The sequence below is a fragment of the Macaca fascicularis genome, chromosome 14, assembly GCF_037993035.2.
Source record: "Macaca fascicularis isolate 582-1 chromosome 14, T2T-MFA8v1.1".
Taxonomy (NCBI): Eukaryota; Metazoa; Chordata; class Mammalia; order Primates; family Cercopithecidae; genus Macaca; species Macaca fascicularis.
Window position 1 is genome coordinate 39,253,048 of NC_088388.1, and position 16,711 is coordinate 39,269,758.

Genomic DNA, 16,711 nt, shown 5'->3' on the forward strand with positions numbered 1-16,711 from the left:
TCCTATTAGTTCTGCCCCTTTGAAGAATCCTGACTAATATATCTGTGAAATGAAATAATAGGAATTTCTCCTTTTTATTAAATGGTTTATAAGCAAAACACTTTTAAAAATGTCTGGCAAAGAGTAAGAATTTAATAACGGAACTTATGTCTGTTTTCATAACTAAAGAAACTGAAACCCACTGAAATTAATTAGTTTGCCCATGACTACTTACTGTGTAACAATCTTAAGATTCAAACACAATTTTTATGACATAATATCTTTTATTTCACACATTGCCTTTCCTACAATGACTTTACATTATTAAAGTGAATTTATAAGGAAACACAAACCTAATACACATTTTCCCTATATATAAATCAAGGAGAATTATAAGCCTTTCATTATGCATTTTTTTCAAGTCATTCTGAGATGTTTCTTTACGTGAGGCTATACAGCAAAGCCCTCTCTTTTGCAAAATGTTACATAGTAAAAAGAAAGGAAAGAAAGAGGGGAAGGGAAGGGGAGGGGAGGTAAGGGAGAGAAAAAAGAAAAGAAAAGAAAACTAACTTCGTTCAGGACCTAGAACAAAGATAAAGAATTGACAGCATTTGGGGTATTTACAAGGGACATGATTGAACAACCGAAAACAAAGTCTAAACATTCTTCCCTACAAGTCTAAAAACCCATTAATTAAAGTGTCCAGTTTGACATGAATTAGTTGAGAAGTTAACAAGCATAGAACACATAAGACAAGACAGCCAAGGCCATTTAGGAACCTTAACAAAACCTTAAAAAGGAAGATAGTTAACATTAGGAAAACACTAAAGTTACATTCCATTGGATGAAATGCATGTATACAACTAAGTATATCTAGTATCTATATAGCTTGTCTTTACTAATAAATATAGCATCAATTGGCAATTTACTATAGTTCACTCACTTAAATTCATTCTCTAATTTAATGTGCACATAGTTATAGTATTGTATTAGCAAAGTGTTTTTGAAATTGACTCAATTGTCAGACTCTCCTAGGGTGCATTTTTGTAAAAAATACAGATTTCTAGTCTTCTGCCCTGGAGTTTAGATTCGGTAGGTCTAGAGGGACTGAAGAATTTGCATTTTAACAAGAATGTTAGGTGATTCTTCAGATCTCACAAGCTAGGAAACCTAGATAGTATAGATGTAGGAAAATGAGCTAAAGTAAATGAAATAAATTGCTCCAGATATCAGGGAGTGCTGGAGTGTGTGTTTAAAGGCAGATCTTGTGCACACATTTAGAAATTAGCCACCACCACCCTCCCAAACTGTTGTTATTAGTGTTCCAAAGACAAATATAAAATATATTAGGTTGGTGTAAAAGTTATTGAGGATTTTGCCATTGAAAGTAATGGCGTTTGACGTTTTACTTGTGCACCAACAAAATACACAACTTTAGGAGGTATTTTTAGGAAATGCCTTTGGGTCAGCCTAGTAACTAAGAGTACAATGATAAGAAATGTACCACAACCAATACAATGCATTTGCAAAAATACTTTCAGTAACATAACTTTCAGGCAACCCAGTTTTACCCTCAAGGAACCTCTCTCCTCAGCAGGCCAACCACATCTCGGTTATAGTGAGGGGGTGAATATGGGAGATTCACGCTTTGGTGAATCTGTATCCCGCAGCTGCTGCAGGCTTCCTACATAGCTGTTGCATTGAAACCAATCGGAATTTAAAGTAATTGCTACTTGCAGTGCAATTTAAGTGGAAAGAATAAGAATAACCAAACGGACAGCCAGGATGGTTGTACTAATACACTACAGGTTAAGGATATTATTTCACACTTCTGTAACTTTTGATGAACTGCAGAGTCAGAAGGGAACATGGAGGGGTCATTCTGCCAGATGTTTTCATTTCAGATATATGGTGACTGAAGTCACAGAAGGGATGGGGAGCTACCCATGATGAAGTTAAGAAACAATAAAAATCTGCCCTGAACTCTGATAATATTTTTAGGGAAAAGGTGTAGAGCAAGGAAACTATCTACAGACAGCTGTGGTGAAAATTAGACAGGACTGAAATGCTTTTCAGCTGTTTAAGTGTTTCATTCTCCAAAGAACCTGCAACAATTAGGCTTCTTTGTGGAATGGACAATGGTTAGAAATGTGGACTTTGGGCCAGGCGCGGTGGCTCACGCCTGTAATCTCAGCACTTTGGGAGGCTGAGGCAGGCGGATCACCTGGGTCAGGAGTTGGAGACCAGCCTAACCAACATGGTAAAACCCCATCTCTACTAAAAATACAAAAATTAGCCAGGCATGGTGACGGGGAGCTGTAATCCCAGCTACTCAGGAGTCTGAGGCAGGAGAATAGTTTGAACCCAGGAGGCAGAGGTTACAGTGAGCCGAGATCACTCCACTGTACTCCAGCCTGGGCAAGAAGAGCAAGACTGTGTCTTAAAAAAAAGGGGGGGCGGGGGACTTTGGCATCAGGGAGGGCTGTGTTCAAACCCTAGCTTTTTCACTCATTAAGAGTTAACTTGCAATGCATATAAGTTATCTCAACCTCAAATCCCTTACCTTGAAAATAAGAACAATAAGAAAATTATTAAAGCCTTAGGAAGTATAAAATAATGCAGTGAATGTGTATCTTTGAACTTTGGGAACAATGGTGTGTCCAGAATTTATTCCTTCCGGTGGGTTCTTGGTCTCGCTGACTTCAAGAATGAAGCCGCGGATCCTCCCGGTGTGTGTTACAGCTCTTAAAAGATGGTGTGTCCAGAGTTTGTTCCTTCAGATGTTCAGATGTGTCCAGAGTTTCTTCCTTCCAGTGGGTTCGTGGCCTCGCTGACTTCACGAGTGAAGTCGCAGACCTTTGCAGTATTACAACTCTTAAAGGTGGCGCATCCGAAGTTGTTTGTTCCTCCTGGTGGGTTCATGGTCTCGCTGACTTCGGGAATGAAGCCAGAGACCCTTGCGGTGAGTGTTACAGCTCATAAAGGTAGTGCGGAACCAAAGAGTGAGCAGCAGCAACATTTACTGTGAAAAGTGAAAGAACAAAGTTTCCACAGCATGGACGGGGTCCCACCAGGTTGCTGCTGCTGGCTCAGGTGGCCAACTTTTATTCCCTTATTTGGCCCCACCCACATCCTGCTGATTGGTCCATTTTACAGAGCACCGATTGGTACGTTTTCACACAGTGCTGTTTAGTGTGTTTACAATCCTTTAGCTAGACACAGAGCACTGATTAGTGCATTTTTACAGAATGCTGATTGGTGCATTTACAATCCTCTAGCTAGGCAGAAAAGTTCTCCAAGTTCCCACTCAACCCAGGAAGTCTAGGGGGCTTCACCTCTCAATGTGTAATAGTGTCCACACAGTATTAGCTTTTGCTGTTGTTTTTGCTGTTATTTTTATTATTATCATTCACTACAATCCTGAGAGGTAGATGTTACTATCCTGAAACTTTGGATAAGGAAACTATTGCTCAGAAAAGGTAAATGCTCAAAGGCACAGAGGTGGTAACAGGGGTCAATCTCAGGGAACTTTGAGTCAGTGCTCTTTTCAACAAGGTACAACTACATTACATTAAGCCATAGTTTTGTTTTGTTTTGTTTTTTTCTTTTGAGACTGAGTTTCACTCTGTCACCCAGGCTGGAGTGCAGTGGTGCAATCTCGGCTCACTGCAACATCCGTCTCCCTGGTTCAAGCGATTCTCCTGCCTCAGCCTCCGGAGTAGCTGGGATTACAGGTGCCCACCACCACACCCAGCCAATTTTTGTATTTTTAGTAGAGATGGGGTTTTACCACGTTGACCAGGATGGTCTCAAACTCCTGTCCTCAAGTGATTCACCACCTCAGCCTCCCAAAGTGAGCCATAATTTTTACGCTAACATTTAATAAACATCTGCAGACTTATAAGACATTGAAATAATGACGAGAAGGTTGAATTTTTCTTGGATTTTTAAGGGTTTGAGTTTAAATTGTCTTTTGATAAATTGGTTTATATAATCATCAACTCCAAATATGTTATTTTCAGAAACATTCATGTGCAGAATATAATTGCAAATCCCAGATTCAAATGAAAACTTCAGCTCTCTAGAATCATCAAGGAATGTGCTATTTTAGATGAGTAAAATTCTAGATAGCTTTGAAACACATTTTAAAATTATAATTACTTTAGATAGAATTAATTTTAAACTCCATCACTTCTCTCCCTTACTAAGTAGAGGATATATATTTATCACATAACATATACTACTATTCTTGCTAATTCAAAGCCATCATTTTAAACAGCACTGTTCTTAGTTTGAATTAACACAGTAATTCCTCTGAGCCATCTGAGGTATATATGCAAGATTTTTTAAGATACGGTCCCAGACACTTGTGTTTTTTTTCGGGTTGAAATATCTCTATATTCTTTTTATAGTTTGGCTCACTCTTACTGGGGGATTGTTAATGGAGAACTGGAGTTCCAAATATCTAGGAAACCTTCTGTGTAAGGAAAGAAAGAGAAAGGTGAAAATTAAAGGACAGAGTAGAAGACCAAATGGGCTCTAAATTAGATTAGACTCCCAATTCTTTCTAATGATCCAGGTTGATATTCAGTACCAGCCTAAGAAAAGTATCACTCCTTACCTTAAAATATCTCCCCCAGTGATTTTTCCTATACAACTTAGAATTATTTTAATGAGAGACAATGCCTCCTAAGCTTTAGTCATAAATAAAAGAATAGACTGTGAAAATACCAGGAAGAGTTAGCACAATGAGTGAATGAAATTTTGTCACTGTATAAATGGCTCCAGATTTTTTCTTATTTCTCTAATATAAGGGTATAGGGAGGTTCTAGATTCTAAGGATGTCAGTTAGGAGAAAAGGAGATGAAAACAGTGGATATCAGAGATTCTGAAACAAGATATTTTCCCCAGGATTGTCCTTCTAAGTAATCTGAAGTCAGAACTCGACACAAAGCAGGATAGTTGTGCCAAGTGGCTTCATGGATGTACACTTGCAATAGCAACTAATTAGAGAAAAAGAGAAAGAAAATACTTTGGTCTGTAAGTCTCATATAAGCGTAAAATATTATTAAATGAGTTGTGTGAGTAGTAAATGCTTATTTCTGCGGAATTACTAAAAACACTCTCTGTTTAACCAAATGTCCTTTAGGATAATGATGAATCACTTAACAGCCTTTGCTGATCCCATTAAGCCCAAGTCTTTTTGGACAGGCTGTGTTTGATTTGATCTATTGTTCTATGAAAAGTCTTGGTAGCTGTACTGGTAAGGAGAAGCCACCAGAAGCCAGATCTATCATTGTCCTTTTCTTGCCCACCCTTGTATGACACATGAGTTCATCATAAATCAAGCAAAACATAGAAAGCCAGGCTAGGAAGCAAAGTTGGACTTTCCCCAGAAAAAACTGCTGATGTGTCAGCTAATGTGTTCTTACAAGATGTGCTAAGACAAAAGCAAACATACACTCTCGGTTGTCTATAACCATAATACACTCCAATTTACCCTTGGGACATCAAAAATAAGCAGACTGCCTCCCCCTCCCCACCACTGCACAGATGTCTCACTTTTTACTTCCTAACCTATTAAGCCTCTTAATAAGATAATCTAAAATTTACAGTGGATTAAAGTTCAAAAATATATGTGTATATCTTCTTCATAAACACAACTGGCACTGCCAAAAAACAAAATGTCAACGTTTTCCTGCAGAAGTGCAGGGTTGTCTGCAATTCTCATAAAAGTGTTTAGCAAATCTCTCAGACTCCCTATTGTACCAATTCCTTTAAGGAGGAGGGTTTGGCAGCACCAGATTCACCAACAAAAGAGTACCGAATAATGCTATTACTAAGCACAGTCCCCGGCATACACGCAGCAAAAGCATGGTACTTAAGAGTGGAGAGTGAATAAATACCATTTCTTGCAAAAACATTTTAGATTATAAAGTTAATTGCAAACCTAAAAATTTCTATGGGAATGCTTTGGAAGTTTTCCCAAGGGATAGACATATGAATTGCGGAGAGTTTGTGATTGTTAACTCCAGACTATTTTAAAGAACCATCCGTAGATGGTCTGGAGTCCACTGTTTTCCTTAAGATGAATCTCAAAGTAATAAAGCTGCATGATGCAAAAGAAAAAAAAAAAAGGCAAGAAATTATAAGGGAACTGCTAAGAGTCCAATATACTACTAAAGAGCCAACCAAAGATGAATGAACCTGGATGAATTTTAGTAAGAAAAATCACTAAATTTTTTGAGCCCCAACTGTGTGTCAGACAAACTGCTAAACACCTTATAACACTGCAAGATAGATAAAATTATCTTCATTTCACATAAGCAGTAACTGTGGCTTAGTTGATATTAAATGACATAACCTATAAGTAGAATGCATTGGATTAATATCCAGGGCTCAAAACAAAGACCAGAGATTAAATTAATGAATAAATTAAGACTTACATACAGTATTTCATTTCACAGATAACAAGTCTGGCATCTATACTTATTTATACTATACTTATACTTACCTATCAAAACAAATTTTGATCGGGGATTGGTTAATACATAGCTCTCAAATATAAAGGAGAATCCCTATGCCTTTTGTAGAGTTTATTGATTGAGTGTGTCTGTTTTTCAATTAAGGGTGTAACCTTTTAAAATAATATAATAAGGGTGATTTCTGGATATATCTAGGTATTTTAAAGTTGAAATCAAAATTTTTAAAAGAGACATTGAGCTCACTAGATTAAAACAAAAGTAAATTCCATCAACTGGATTTTTCAGCTAAATCAATTTGTAAAAGTAAACTAAAAGCAAGGCTCTCTTCTTTATCTGGTCCTGGAAGAAATCATCTCTGCCTTCACATGCAAATTGTCCCTCCCATTAAAGAGAGGAAGAGAGATAGAAAAGGCCAAAGGGATTAGGAATGTATTCTGTTCATCCTATATATGAAGCAAAGTCCAAAGAAATGAACCACGTTGTTGAAGATTTCTCAGCTAGTAACAAAGGCAAGCTTAGAACCTAGGAGTACAGAGTTCCACCAGAGAATTTTCTCCATTTTAATGTGCAATTTCCAGGTTAATTTTATGGTGAAAAGCACATCTGAATGTTTTGTTGTTGTTGCTGTTGCATACCTCCTGGGACAGATAACATCTAGAGAATTATTTTGCTTCTTCCTATCTGAAGAATAAAAATAGCTAATCCTCAATTTGGTCTGTTTTTTTCCTAATGTCCATGCAGGATTAAGAAGCCATTAACCAGAACCACTTAGTTAAAATGAATCTTGCTTCCTTCCTACTGGAGTACTCCTCCTCTAGATTTGTATCCATTTGCTGAAGTTGCCTTTTGTGCCAAACAGTAAATACTATACTTACTTGAAACTAAATGGCTCATAATGCATCATAAAGGAAACAATATGAAATGCCAGCAATTGCACAATTTCTTATCACTCACTTTGAGCAATAACAGTCGGTCCTACAGTTGGCAATTATTTCCTTCTTAAAAGCACAACATGTATCCATACATAATACATTGTTGTGGGGGTCATTTGAAGCTTCCAGATCCCAGAAATGAGTCACCCATAGCCAATGCATCAGAGGAGGTACTCATTCTGTGAGGCCGTTGCAAAGTTCCTACCATCTTTGTCTTCATTCTAAAAGTTTATATATGTTTAAAACCATGATGAAAGAGAACACAACTTCTTGAAGCAGTTTAACTTTCTTTGAAACGTTTAGAGTTGAAGTAGAAGTGCATACTAGCTGAAATTTTTGTCTACCCCCACAGTCTCACACATCACTCCCAATTTCAACATATGTTTGAAACATCCTAGAGAACTTGGGCTTGAACTGAGTACAGAATAATGGTTCTGGAAACTCAGTCAGTCCCATATTCTGTCTTATGCAGGAATCCCTTCGAAATTATTTCTTGTGTGCTAATCTAGTTTTTGTTTAAAAAAAAAAAAAAAAATCAAGGGCCAGGCGTGGTGGCTCACGCCTGTAATCCCAGCACTTTGAGAGGCCGAGGCGGGCGGATCACGAGATCAGGGAATCGAGACCATCCTGGCTAACACTGTGAAACCCAGTCTCTACTAAAAATACAAAAAAAAAAATTAGCTGGGCGTGGTGGCGGGCGCCTGTAGTCCCAGCTACTCAGGAGGCTGAGGCAGGAGAATAGTGTGAACCTGGGAGGAGGAGCTTGCAGTGAGCAGAGATCCTGCCACTGCACTCCAGAGTGGGAGACAGAGCGAGAATCTATCTCAAAAAAAAAAAAAAAAAAAAGCCCTACAAAAAAACAACTGTCGACGAAAGAAATACAAATAATATCTGGAGGGTGGGGGATGAGAATATTTAAGTAAATATTTACTTTGAATGAACAAATTCAGCATTCCAGAATCCACACATCTTAGGCACTCTATGGTTAACTGTATCATTATTGTCATTATTAATTCAGCAAAGTTGCAATTGTGTTAGTTATTGCTTCTGGATAATAAAACTCCAAAAACCGTGAATGTGCCTCAAAATAAAAATGCTCCGTAAAAAGCCTTTTAAACCAAATTAAGAAACAAAGATCAAAGAGTGAGGATAACTTGAACATACAGATTCTTGTCACTATGCCCAGCAAGAAACTTGAGGGAGAAGCTAAAAGACATAATACGAAGCCCCTAGAAGAGAAATCTAACATCAAGAACTTGAAACCCAGAATCAAGCATGGAACATGGGCAAACAATAAATTTTCCCAAGGAAGTGACAGAGCCCCTTTAACTGCAACAGGCCAGCTCTGGAACTCTCCCAAGAATTCATTTATCTTATGATTGTGTAAATGCGTCTCAAGGAGTAGACACACTTTTGTGAAGATTACTCAACATTTGAACCACAGAAGACGGCAAATACTGTTGAACATTTCTGTCCTCACCCCTCAGAGCTCTACTGAGCTATTTGGACAATCCCTACTAAGCGGGGTTTACTGCAGTGCATTGAAACAATCTTCACAGAGATATACATTAAGTCAAGTCCTGAAATGACGAATTCCGCTACTCCCAGGCACTGTGCGGAGGCTCAGAAAATCACTCATCTAGGATGCAGAGTGAAGAGGTATTTAATTTTTTTTTTTTTTTGAACTTCACAGAGTTCCCCACCTCTGTGTCGCATAAGCCTGCAAAGGATGCTCCTACACAACTGCAAGGGCATGCAGAGGGGGAAGTGACGCCCGCAGGGAGAGGGGAGCAAGATTCCAACTGACCTTTCTGCTGTTTAAAAGACTGAATGGAGCCTGAATGGTGGACCATTTTCACTCTGCGCGTCCCAGCCGGCTTAGGGAGCTGCCCGAGAGGGAGGCGGAGGAACAGTAGCCAGACTCAGAGGCTCCAAGGTCCGGAGCCTCGGCGAGCGCGCTGCAATCCGACACCTGCTTTAGCCGGCACTTCGCTCCCCAGGCTACGCGCCCGCCGGTGTCGTTGCCATGGGAACGCGGGAGGGCGGTCTAGCGTCCGGCTCCCCTTAGCGGCTACTCGGGGAATAACCCCGCATCCCCCGCGCGTCCAGTGCCGCAGTGAGGGTGGGCGTTGAGCGGGGTTGGCTAGGAGTGGGAGCAGAGGACTTTACTGGAGGATGAGATATAAATCAGAGCAAACCTCTAGAGCTGCTACTGATGCCCTCTTTATCAAGCTTTGAGGCTGGTTATTTATTTCCTAAAAGTTGGTAGGTAAACCCTGGGACTTTTAAGGAAGGGCAAAGTTGGTCTGTGCTCTGAGAGGGTATGCAGTGGCAGATGCAGAGACGTTTCTATTTTTCTCTCTTAAGTAGCGGGGGCAGAAAGCCACCCCAGCTTAGCCAGCAGCGTGTTTAATTAGGTAAGCTGTGTTCTGTGTCTAGCACTTTTCACTTGAGTGTTCCTCTTCTGCTTCTGCCATTCAGGCCTTGAATTATCTATGATGATGATGATGATTGAGGACCATTTATTACCTACTTAGTCACAGGGGCTGGAAAAACACTACCCACGATGCTCGATTTAATCTTCATAAAGCCCTATAATGTAGGTAAAATATGATTCTAATATTATAAAAAGAAATTTAAGATCAGCGCAACAAAGAGTTCTCAAGACCACATAAATCAACACCTTATTTGAAAGAGAAGGCACCTGATATCCAAAGAAGTGAAGTAACTCTCTTTGTTTAGTTTGAGAAATTTTATTGTATTATTTATTTATTTACTTCACCAATTTTTTTAAGTTCCGGGGTACATGTGCAGGATGTGCAGGTTTGTTACACAGGTAAACGTGTGTCACGGTGGTTTGCTGCACAGATCACCCCATCACCCAGGTATTAAGCCCAGCATCCACTAGCTATTCTTTTTAATGCTCTCCCTCCCCCTCCAACAGGCCCCAGTGTGTGTTGTTTCCCCATTGTGTCCATGTGTTGTCATCATTCAGCTCCCACTTATAAGTGAAGTAACTTTTGAAAGGCCAAACTGCAGTGGCCAAAATGTGACCAGGAGCTAGCTGAACACATTTTTCAGTAGGATCTCCTTTCCTCCATCTATCCCTGCTCCCTGATTCAAAGCCCTAAGTTCTTCCTGGAAGATGTAGGATGTTATTGAACAGACACATCGCAAGAGTCCATTGCTTCCTGAGTTTCGAAGTTTTATGGGATCAACTCAGAATCAGGTGAATAATCCAAATAAAAGCAGATGAAAAATATGCAGAAATTTCCAAACATTCGATACCTCAAAAATATTGAGCTATTATTGTATACTGTTTGATTCACCTGTGGTGCATGATACAAAAGAGTGAGGGGAATATAGCTTTGAACAAGCAGATGCCCCAATGATGTATGGATGCATAACAAACCACCCTGAAACTAACCTGTAAACTGCAATTTATTACTATTACTTATGGATTTTACAGGTTGGCTAGGTTCAGTCAGGCGGTTATCTCTCAGAGTCTCTCTTGATTGTTCAGTAACTGGTCCTAAAGTCATCTGAAGCAAAAAGAGCGGAATTGGATTCTACTCTCAGTGGGAGGAATAGCAAACAATGTGCTACGTTCTTTAATGTATCATAATGGTCTTTCCAGAAAGAAATGCTGAGCATTCAGTAAGAGCTCAGTATGCAGGCATTGAAGAAATACTTGGTTACAGACAATGGACTCAGTGTGAGTTCACTTCCAAATGAAGATCTAAAACAGAGCTCAGAGACTATTTCCACAAGGGCTTTTAATACAGATATTGTATAGATGAGGGCACTGAAACCAAGAAGAATAAATGTCTTGCTTGAGGATTTTTTTTAATTTTGTTCATACAGAGTTAAAATTCTGATAGAACTCAACTTACAGATCATTCTGATGTGAACCAACTCATTGATTCTAACGCAACCCAGTTCTCCTAGGTGAGGATTAGACAATGAATTTAAGAATGGCAGAAAACTAACACCTAATACATACTAGTCACTGTTATAATTATGACCCCTGTAGATCTCATTTAAATTTTTAAAACGCTTTTAAATCACCGGTTTTATAATCACAAATATTTTTGAAATTTAAACTTTAATTCAATCCCTGGTCAGCAGGACTAGTTAAAAGAATTAAAGTCCCCTTGCCAGGCATGCTGGCAGGCGCCTGTGGCCCCAGCTACTCCAGAGGCTGAGGCAGGAGAATGGTTTGAACCTGGGAGGTGGAGCTTGCAGTGAGCCGAGATCACACCACTGCACTCCAGCCTGGGCAACAGATGGAGACTCCATCCAAAACAAACAAACAAAAAGAATTAAAGTCCCTCTACTCCATACTTCCAGATACAGGTATCACCTTTACCTTCCTAAGATCTTTTTCTGTTGATCTCTGATTCTCCAACCTACTCCCTGATCCAAAACCCAGCAGGAGGCAAATATGTATCTGCCAGAACTAGAAATGAGTTGAGATTTTGAACCTCATTGGATTTTTTCCCAAGGAAAGAATGTTTATTATTATTTCTAACACCCTTGCACCCTAACCTCCTTGCTGCAGCTATGATTAAACTATCTTGTCGTAAAGTTAATTACTTTTCTTAAAATTAGAAACATTTTAGGTTGGACTGCCAGATTGACTAGCAGGGGATTCAAAGAACATCTTTGCTTGTTTTAAAATCAGTCTTTTAGGGGAGGTTGCTAGAGGAACAGCTTTGTGAGGGGCCGAGGAAATTTGAAGCACCATCTGCTTTATGGGAAGACAGTGCAAAGAGAAGAAAAAGATTCCTCTGTGTGTGTGTGTGTGTGTGTGTGTGTGTGTGTGTGTGTGTGTGTGTGTGTGTGTGTAAAGAAAGAAAGTACGTTTTGGAAGTGTAGAAAGAGGAGTTTGAGCAAAAGCCCTCTTTTTTAACTCAAAATAATTCTGTGATGTGGTAAAAGGAAGCATTTTGATAGACTGACATCTCCATTGTGGAAAGTTTAAGAATGGATAGCAAATAGCCTTATTAAGGAAAGCTAAGCTAACTATGAACTATGTTGGTTTGCTTTTTCATACTATTTTTAGTTTCAAATATTTTTCTCCAAATTTTAATGACATGCAAAATGTGTATTTTATATAATGTTTTATGAGGGGGCATGATTAATATATAATACACCGTATAGTCTTAACTCTGTTTTCCAAAGTAGAAAAAAAAAAAACAAAAGCCTAGAAATAAACATGTGAAAATGTCCGGAGTAATCATGCTTGCAAGTTGAGTTAAGAGTAATATTTTTTATACTTTCATATATTTTTATGATTTTCATACTTTCTATCAATGATATGTGTTGATTTTATCCTTACTACATACATATATCTTCAACCCCCCTACCCATGTACCTGTCTTGCTACAACTTCAGTTTTTCTCTTTTTTCTGTTGGGACCTAGGGTTTTATTCCCCTTCATGTTTCTGCTGCTCTTGCTCCCCACAACTCACAACCTGTGTCTCCTGTCCTCCTTAAGTAATTAACTTTGCAGCCCCCCTGCTAACATTTGCTCCCCAGAGAGGTAAGAAACTCTGATCTTTACATCACCGGGAAGCTTTTTATTCCTTTGAATTTCAAAACAGGTCCCTCAGCTCAGTCAATTGTGAGTTTCTCTGTATTGTGCTCTGTCAAAGGGACCGAGAGAGTCCTGTTTCTGCCTCTTTGGGTCATGAATCACCGCCTTAATTAAAATTGGAATTGTGAATGATACTTCGCATTGCCTAAATGGTAACAGAAATGGAAAAGCAGTACTTTCCTGCTTCTAGTTTCTCTCCATATATTAAAGACACAAACCAGCTCTGTAAAAAAAACTCATATACTATCATAAAAGGAAAAATGGAGTGAAATTTAACAATTTTCTCCCTAAAAGCCTATGGTTTCTGGCCACATGTGACAGTATAACAGCAGAATTAAGTAGATTCATCCTGCTGATATCCAGGCTGTATGCTCCGAGTAGCATTCAGAAGTGGTACTACTGATGGATGTGTCTAAGATAAAGTCATGGAGGAAGATCAGCAACCTCAACCTTCTCTGAGTCCAGCCTTAAGAAGTCTTACAAAACAGAATTAAAATAATAATAATTCTCAAGTGCGTGGAGCACATGGCATTTTAAAGAGACAGGAACACAAAATGATTTGTGTGAGAAGACAGCATCAAGAGAAGGGAGATGTGCGGGACAAAGGAGGTGATGATGGGTTAAACAGCAGTTCATATCTTAGACCCCTGCTGAAAATCTTAATAATTATTTCAAGTTGCCTATAGGATTAAATCCATGTTGTTTAATCTGTCATCAGCTACCTTGTCCCATACATTCTTTGGATATGTCTGTTGCCTGGATTGTAGTGATAGCATGACAGGTGTTTGCACATGTTCAAGCTCATAGGACATTAAATATGTGCAGTTCTTTGTATATCAATTATACCTCAATCATGTTATTAAAAATAAGCATAATTTATTTAAGCAAAAATCATCAAGTCCATGTTCACTACCTTACCATTCGAGGAGCTCCATATTTCCTTGCAGCACTTTCCAATATTGTTTCAAAGGCTCTTTTACAAACTCTTTTAATCCTGTATTGCTTTCTTCTTTGTTGGTCTGCTTTTGCTGCTGCTGCTGTTTTCTCCACTGGGAATGATTGTCCTAAAACTCCTTCGAGGAGCAATGACATTTCTTGTATGAAGATATATTTTATCCACATCTACTGAGTACACAGCCAGTTAGACCCAGTTAGATGTAGATTTAGCCTTCTCCAATTTCCATCAAGCATGAATAACATCATTTAATTGCATTTTTATAATGTTTCTACCATGCATTTACATGTATGATTTTCAAAGTAGGCACATACTTTTCTACCCGTCAAGAAGAAATCTTTTAAAATAGACTTCAGGTTGACTCACTTTTCTATTTGCCATGGTGCCTAAAAATGACTGACACATAAAAACTGACCAAATAAATATTTGCTGAATAAATGGCTTTCCATAATCCTCAACTACTCTTTATTATTTGTGAAAATAATCTAGTAATAAGACATTCAAACAAATTTCAGTGCGCTAATTGCCCTTTGAAATTTACATATATGTCTGTAGATTTGCTTCATGACTTTATTTCTTCTAGGCAGATAATTTCATAAAGACTCATTTTGCTGTACTGGTTTGAAAATGTAAGAACGTAATAATCGTTGATTTATTTGCCAGGTTCTGCCCAAATTTATAGGCTCTTAAACTGATACTCTGGTCATATCAACAACTTTACTTTATTTTTGGTGAACTGCCATGCTTTTGAACAAAGCTGATACTCAGCAAGTATCCTGGGTGTGATTGAACTGGTTACTTGTTGCTGATGTATCTTCTGATAGCTTGGCCTTTGCCTGACTGGTCTAGGCCTGTGTCTTTTTGGTTGTTTAGGTGTTTGTTTGTAGAAAGATGGAAATGGAGGTAACCTTTGTAGTTATATATTTACTTTCCAGAGATAGTATATGCTTGACCCCCAGAGGCTAGGGTGACTAATTGAGTGAGCAGTGTGATCTCTATTTGAATATGACTAGGCCAGTTATAAGAGTAACAACACAATGCTAAGCAATCATTCAAACATTAAGTGTGCATGAATATTTATTCAAACATTAAGTGTGCATGAATATTTATTTACTGAGAAAAATGATTCTAACACATCATTTATTGATAAAAACACACTCACTGCAAAACAATATTGATCCTTTTGGCAAAAAAATATGTGCATAGATATATCCATAATGATAAAATTCAAAATATAGCTAAGCCTAGATGGAGGAGATGGAGTGAATGGGTTTATTTTTTCATTTTGCTTACTGATATCTTAATTTTATTGTCCATTCATTCATAGAGTGGCTTTATGTTCTGGGTTGCCTTTTATCTCAGTGTAATTATTAATAGCCTCAAACTTTTAAAAAGTGTGCTGGTTTGGACAGTAAGTTATGTGGTCATTCTAACCATCAAATGTGCATTATTTATGTTATAAAAATAAATGTAAAAAGGGAAAAATGATAGCTATGTTTAAATTACTTGATAGAAAATGGTTTTATATGCCATTTTAATCCAATAATAACATAGATTTGAAATTGAAAAAAAATCAGCATTTGGTCATGGAGGGTCTCTTCTTGACTTAGCAGAGATATGTGGAAAGAGTGCATTGCTTTGGGATTCTAGATCATAAACTCTGTGTCCTAGCATGCTGTCTAACTGTGGGAAAATAAGTTTGCCTCCTTGGATCTAGGTCTCTAATCTGTAATGATACTGATGAATTAGATGTTCTCTAAAGGTTATTCCATCTCCTCGTATTCTAGTCTTTGCTAGAAGAGAATTTCATGCACTCTGGCTTCAGAAATATCATCTTTATGGCTGGTTTGACCAGGGGTTATTCCTTTTTCTCCTCTAAAGGAAAATAGTGAAAATAGTAAAGGAAATCCTCATTGATCCAAATATGCAAATAGAAGCTTTGTAGCAATCTGAACTTGAATGGGATTTGAAATCAAACATTGTGATATAATGAAGAGACAAATAGTTTGACAAAACAAAAGTCTTAGGATGAGAAGATTTTTGAAGTATTTAATTTACTTATGAAAATAAATATTGATGACTTGAAACCATTTATGTATCAATAATTAATCTGCCAACTACAGTCTTTAGATTCATTGAAGTAAATCTAAATAATCCATATTTAACATCACTGAATAGTCAATCATATAATGATGCCTTGGAAAATATTCAGTAAAACATATTTTATATCAAATAAAATTATTCTTACTTCGTTTCTGTAATTCCTCTAAGCAACAGGAGAAAGCTGTGTATTTTCTTTTCAGTATAGTTAACAAATATATACTGAAATCTATGTGCAAAATTCAGCTAGGATATATATTTTTAGTCATTGAAAGCTTTATGCCAAAAAAAATACCCTGCACATCTTTGTAATTACATTAGGAATAGATAGCAAATGGTGACATAAGCCCTAAGTGTTTGAAGCGTCAAGTCTTCCAAATTCATGGTGTTTTATTGTAAAACAATGGTGGAACATTTGGAAAAAATTTTATAGTATTACATTTTGCACAATAAAAACAAGGGTTTGTATATGGTCCCTTTCAGGGAAGTTTGCATTTTAACTCTAGTGACTACATTTTCCGGTTCCCAAATCGGATTTTGTCACCAAGAAATTGAATCCTTGAGCTCATCCTTTTCCTTTCCCACTGGTTCAGTGCAATCAGGAGCAACCAATCAATTTAATTATATCTATTCATTTCACTAAAATATTTTTTAAGGTATT

The 16,711-nt window shown here is 37.8% G+C and overlaps 1 protein-coding gene across 4 annotated transcripts in view; it reads right to left on the reverse strand.

Moving 5' to 3' along the window:
* ANO3 (anoctamin 3) overlaps window positions 1–16,711 on the reverse strand; it is a 476,116-nt gene that overhangs the window by 324,757 nt on the left and 134,648 nt on the right. For 2 of the 4 annotated variants that reach the window (XM_074012596.1, XM_005578367.5), the window contains exon 1: window positions 9,204–9,394. The exons of the other annotated variants lie outside the window; for them this stretch is intronic. In XM_074012596.1, coding sequence (XP_073868697.1) covers window positions 9,204–9,249 — 46 coding nt within the window. In that variant the 5' untranslated portion in view covers window positions 9,250–9,394. Of the gene's footprint in view, window positions 1–9,203; window positions 9,395–16,711 lie in introns of those variants that run through there. 4 annotated transcript variants of the gene reach the window in all.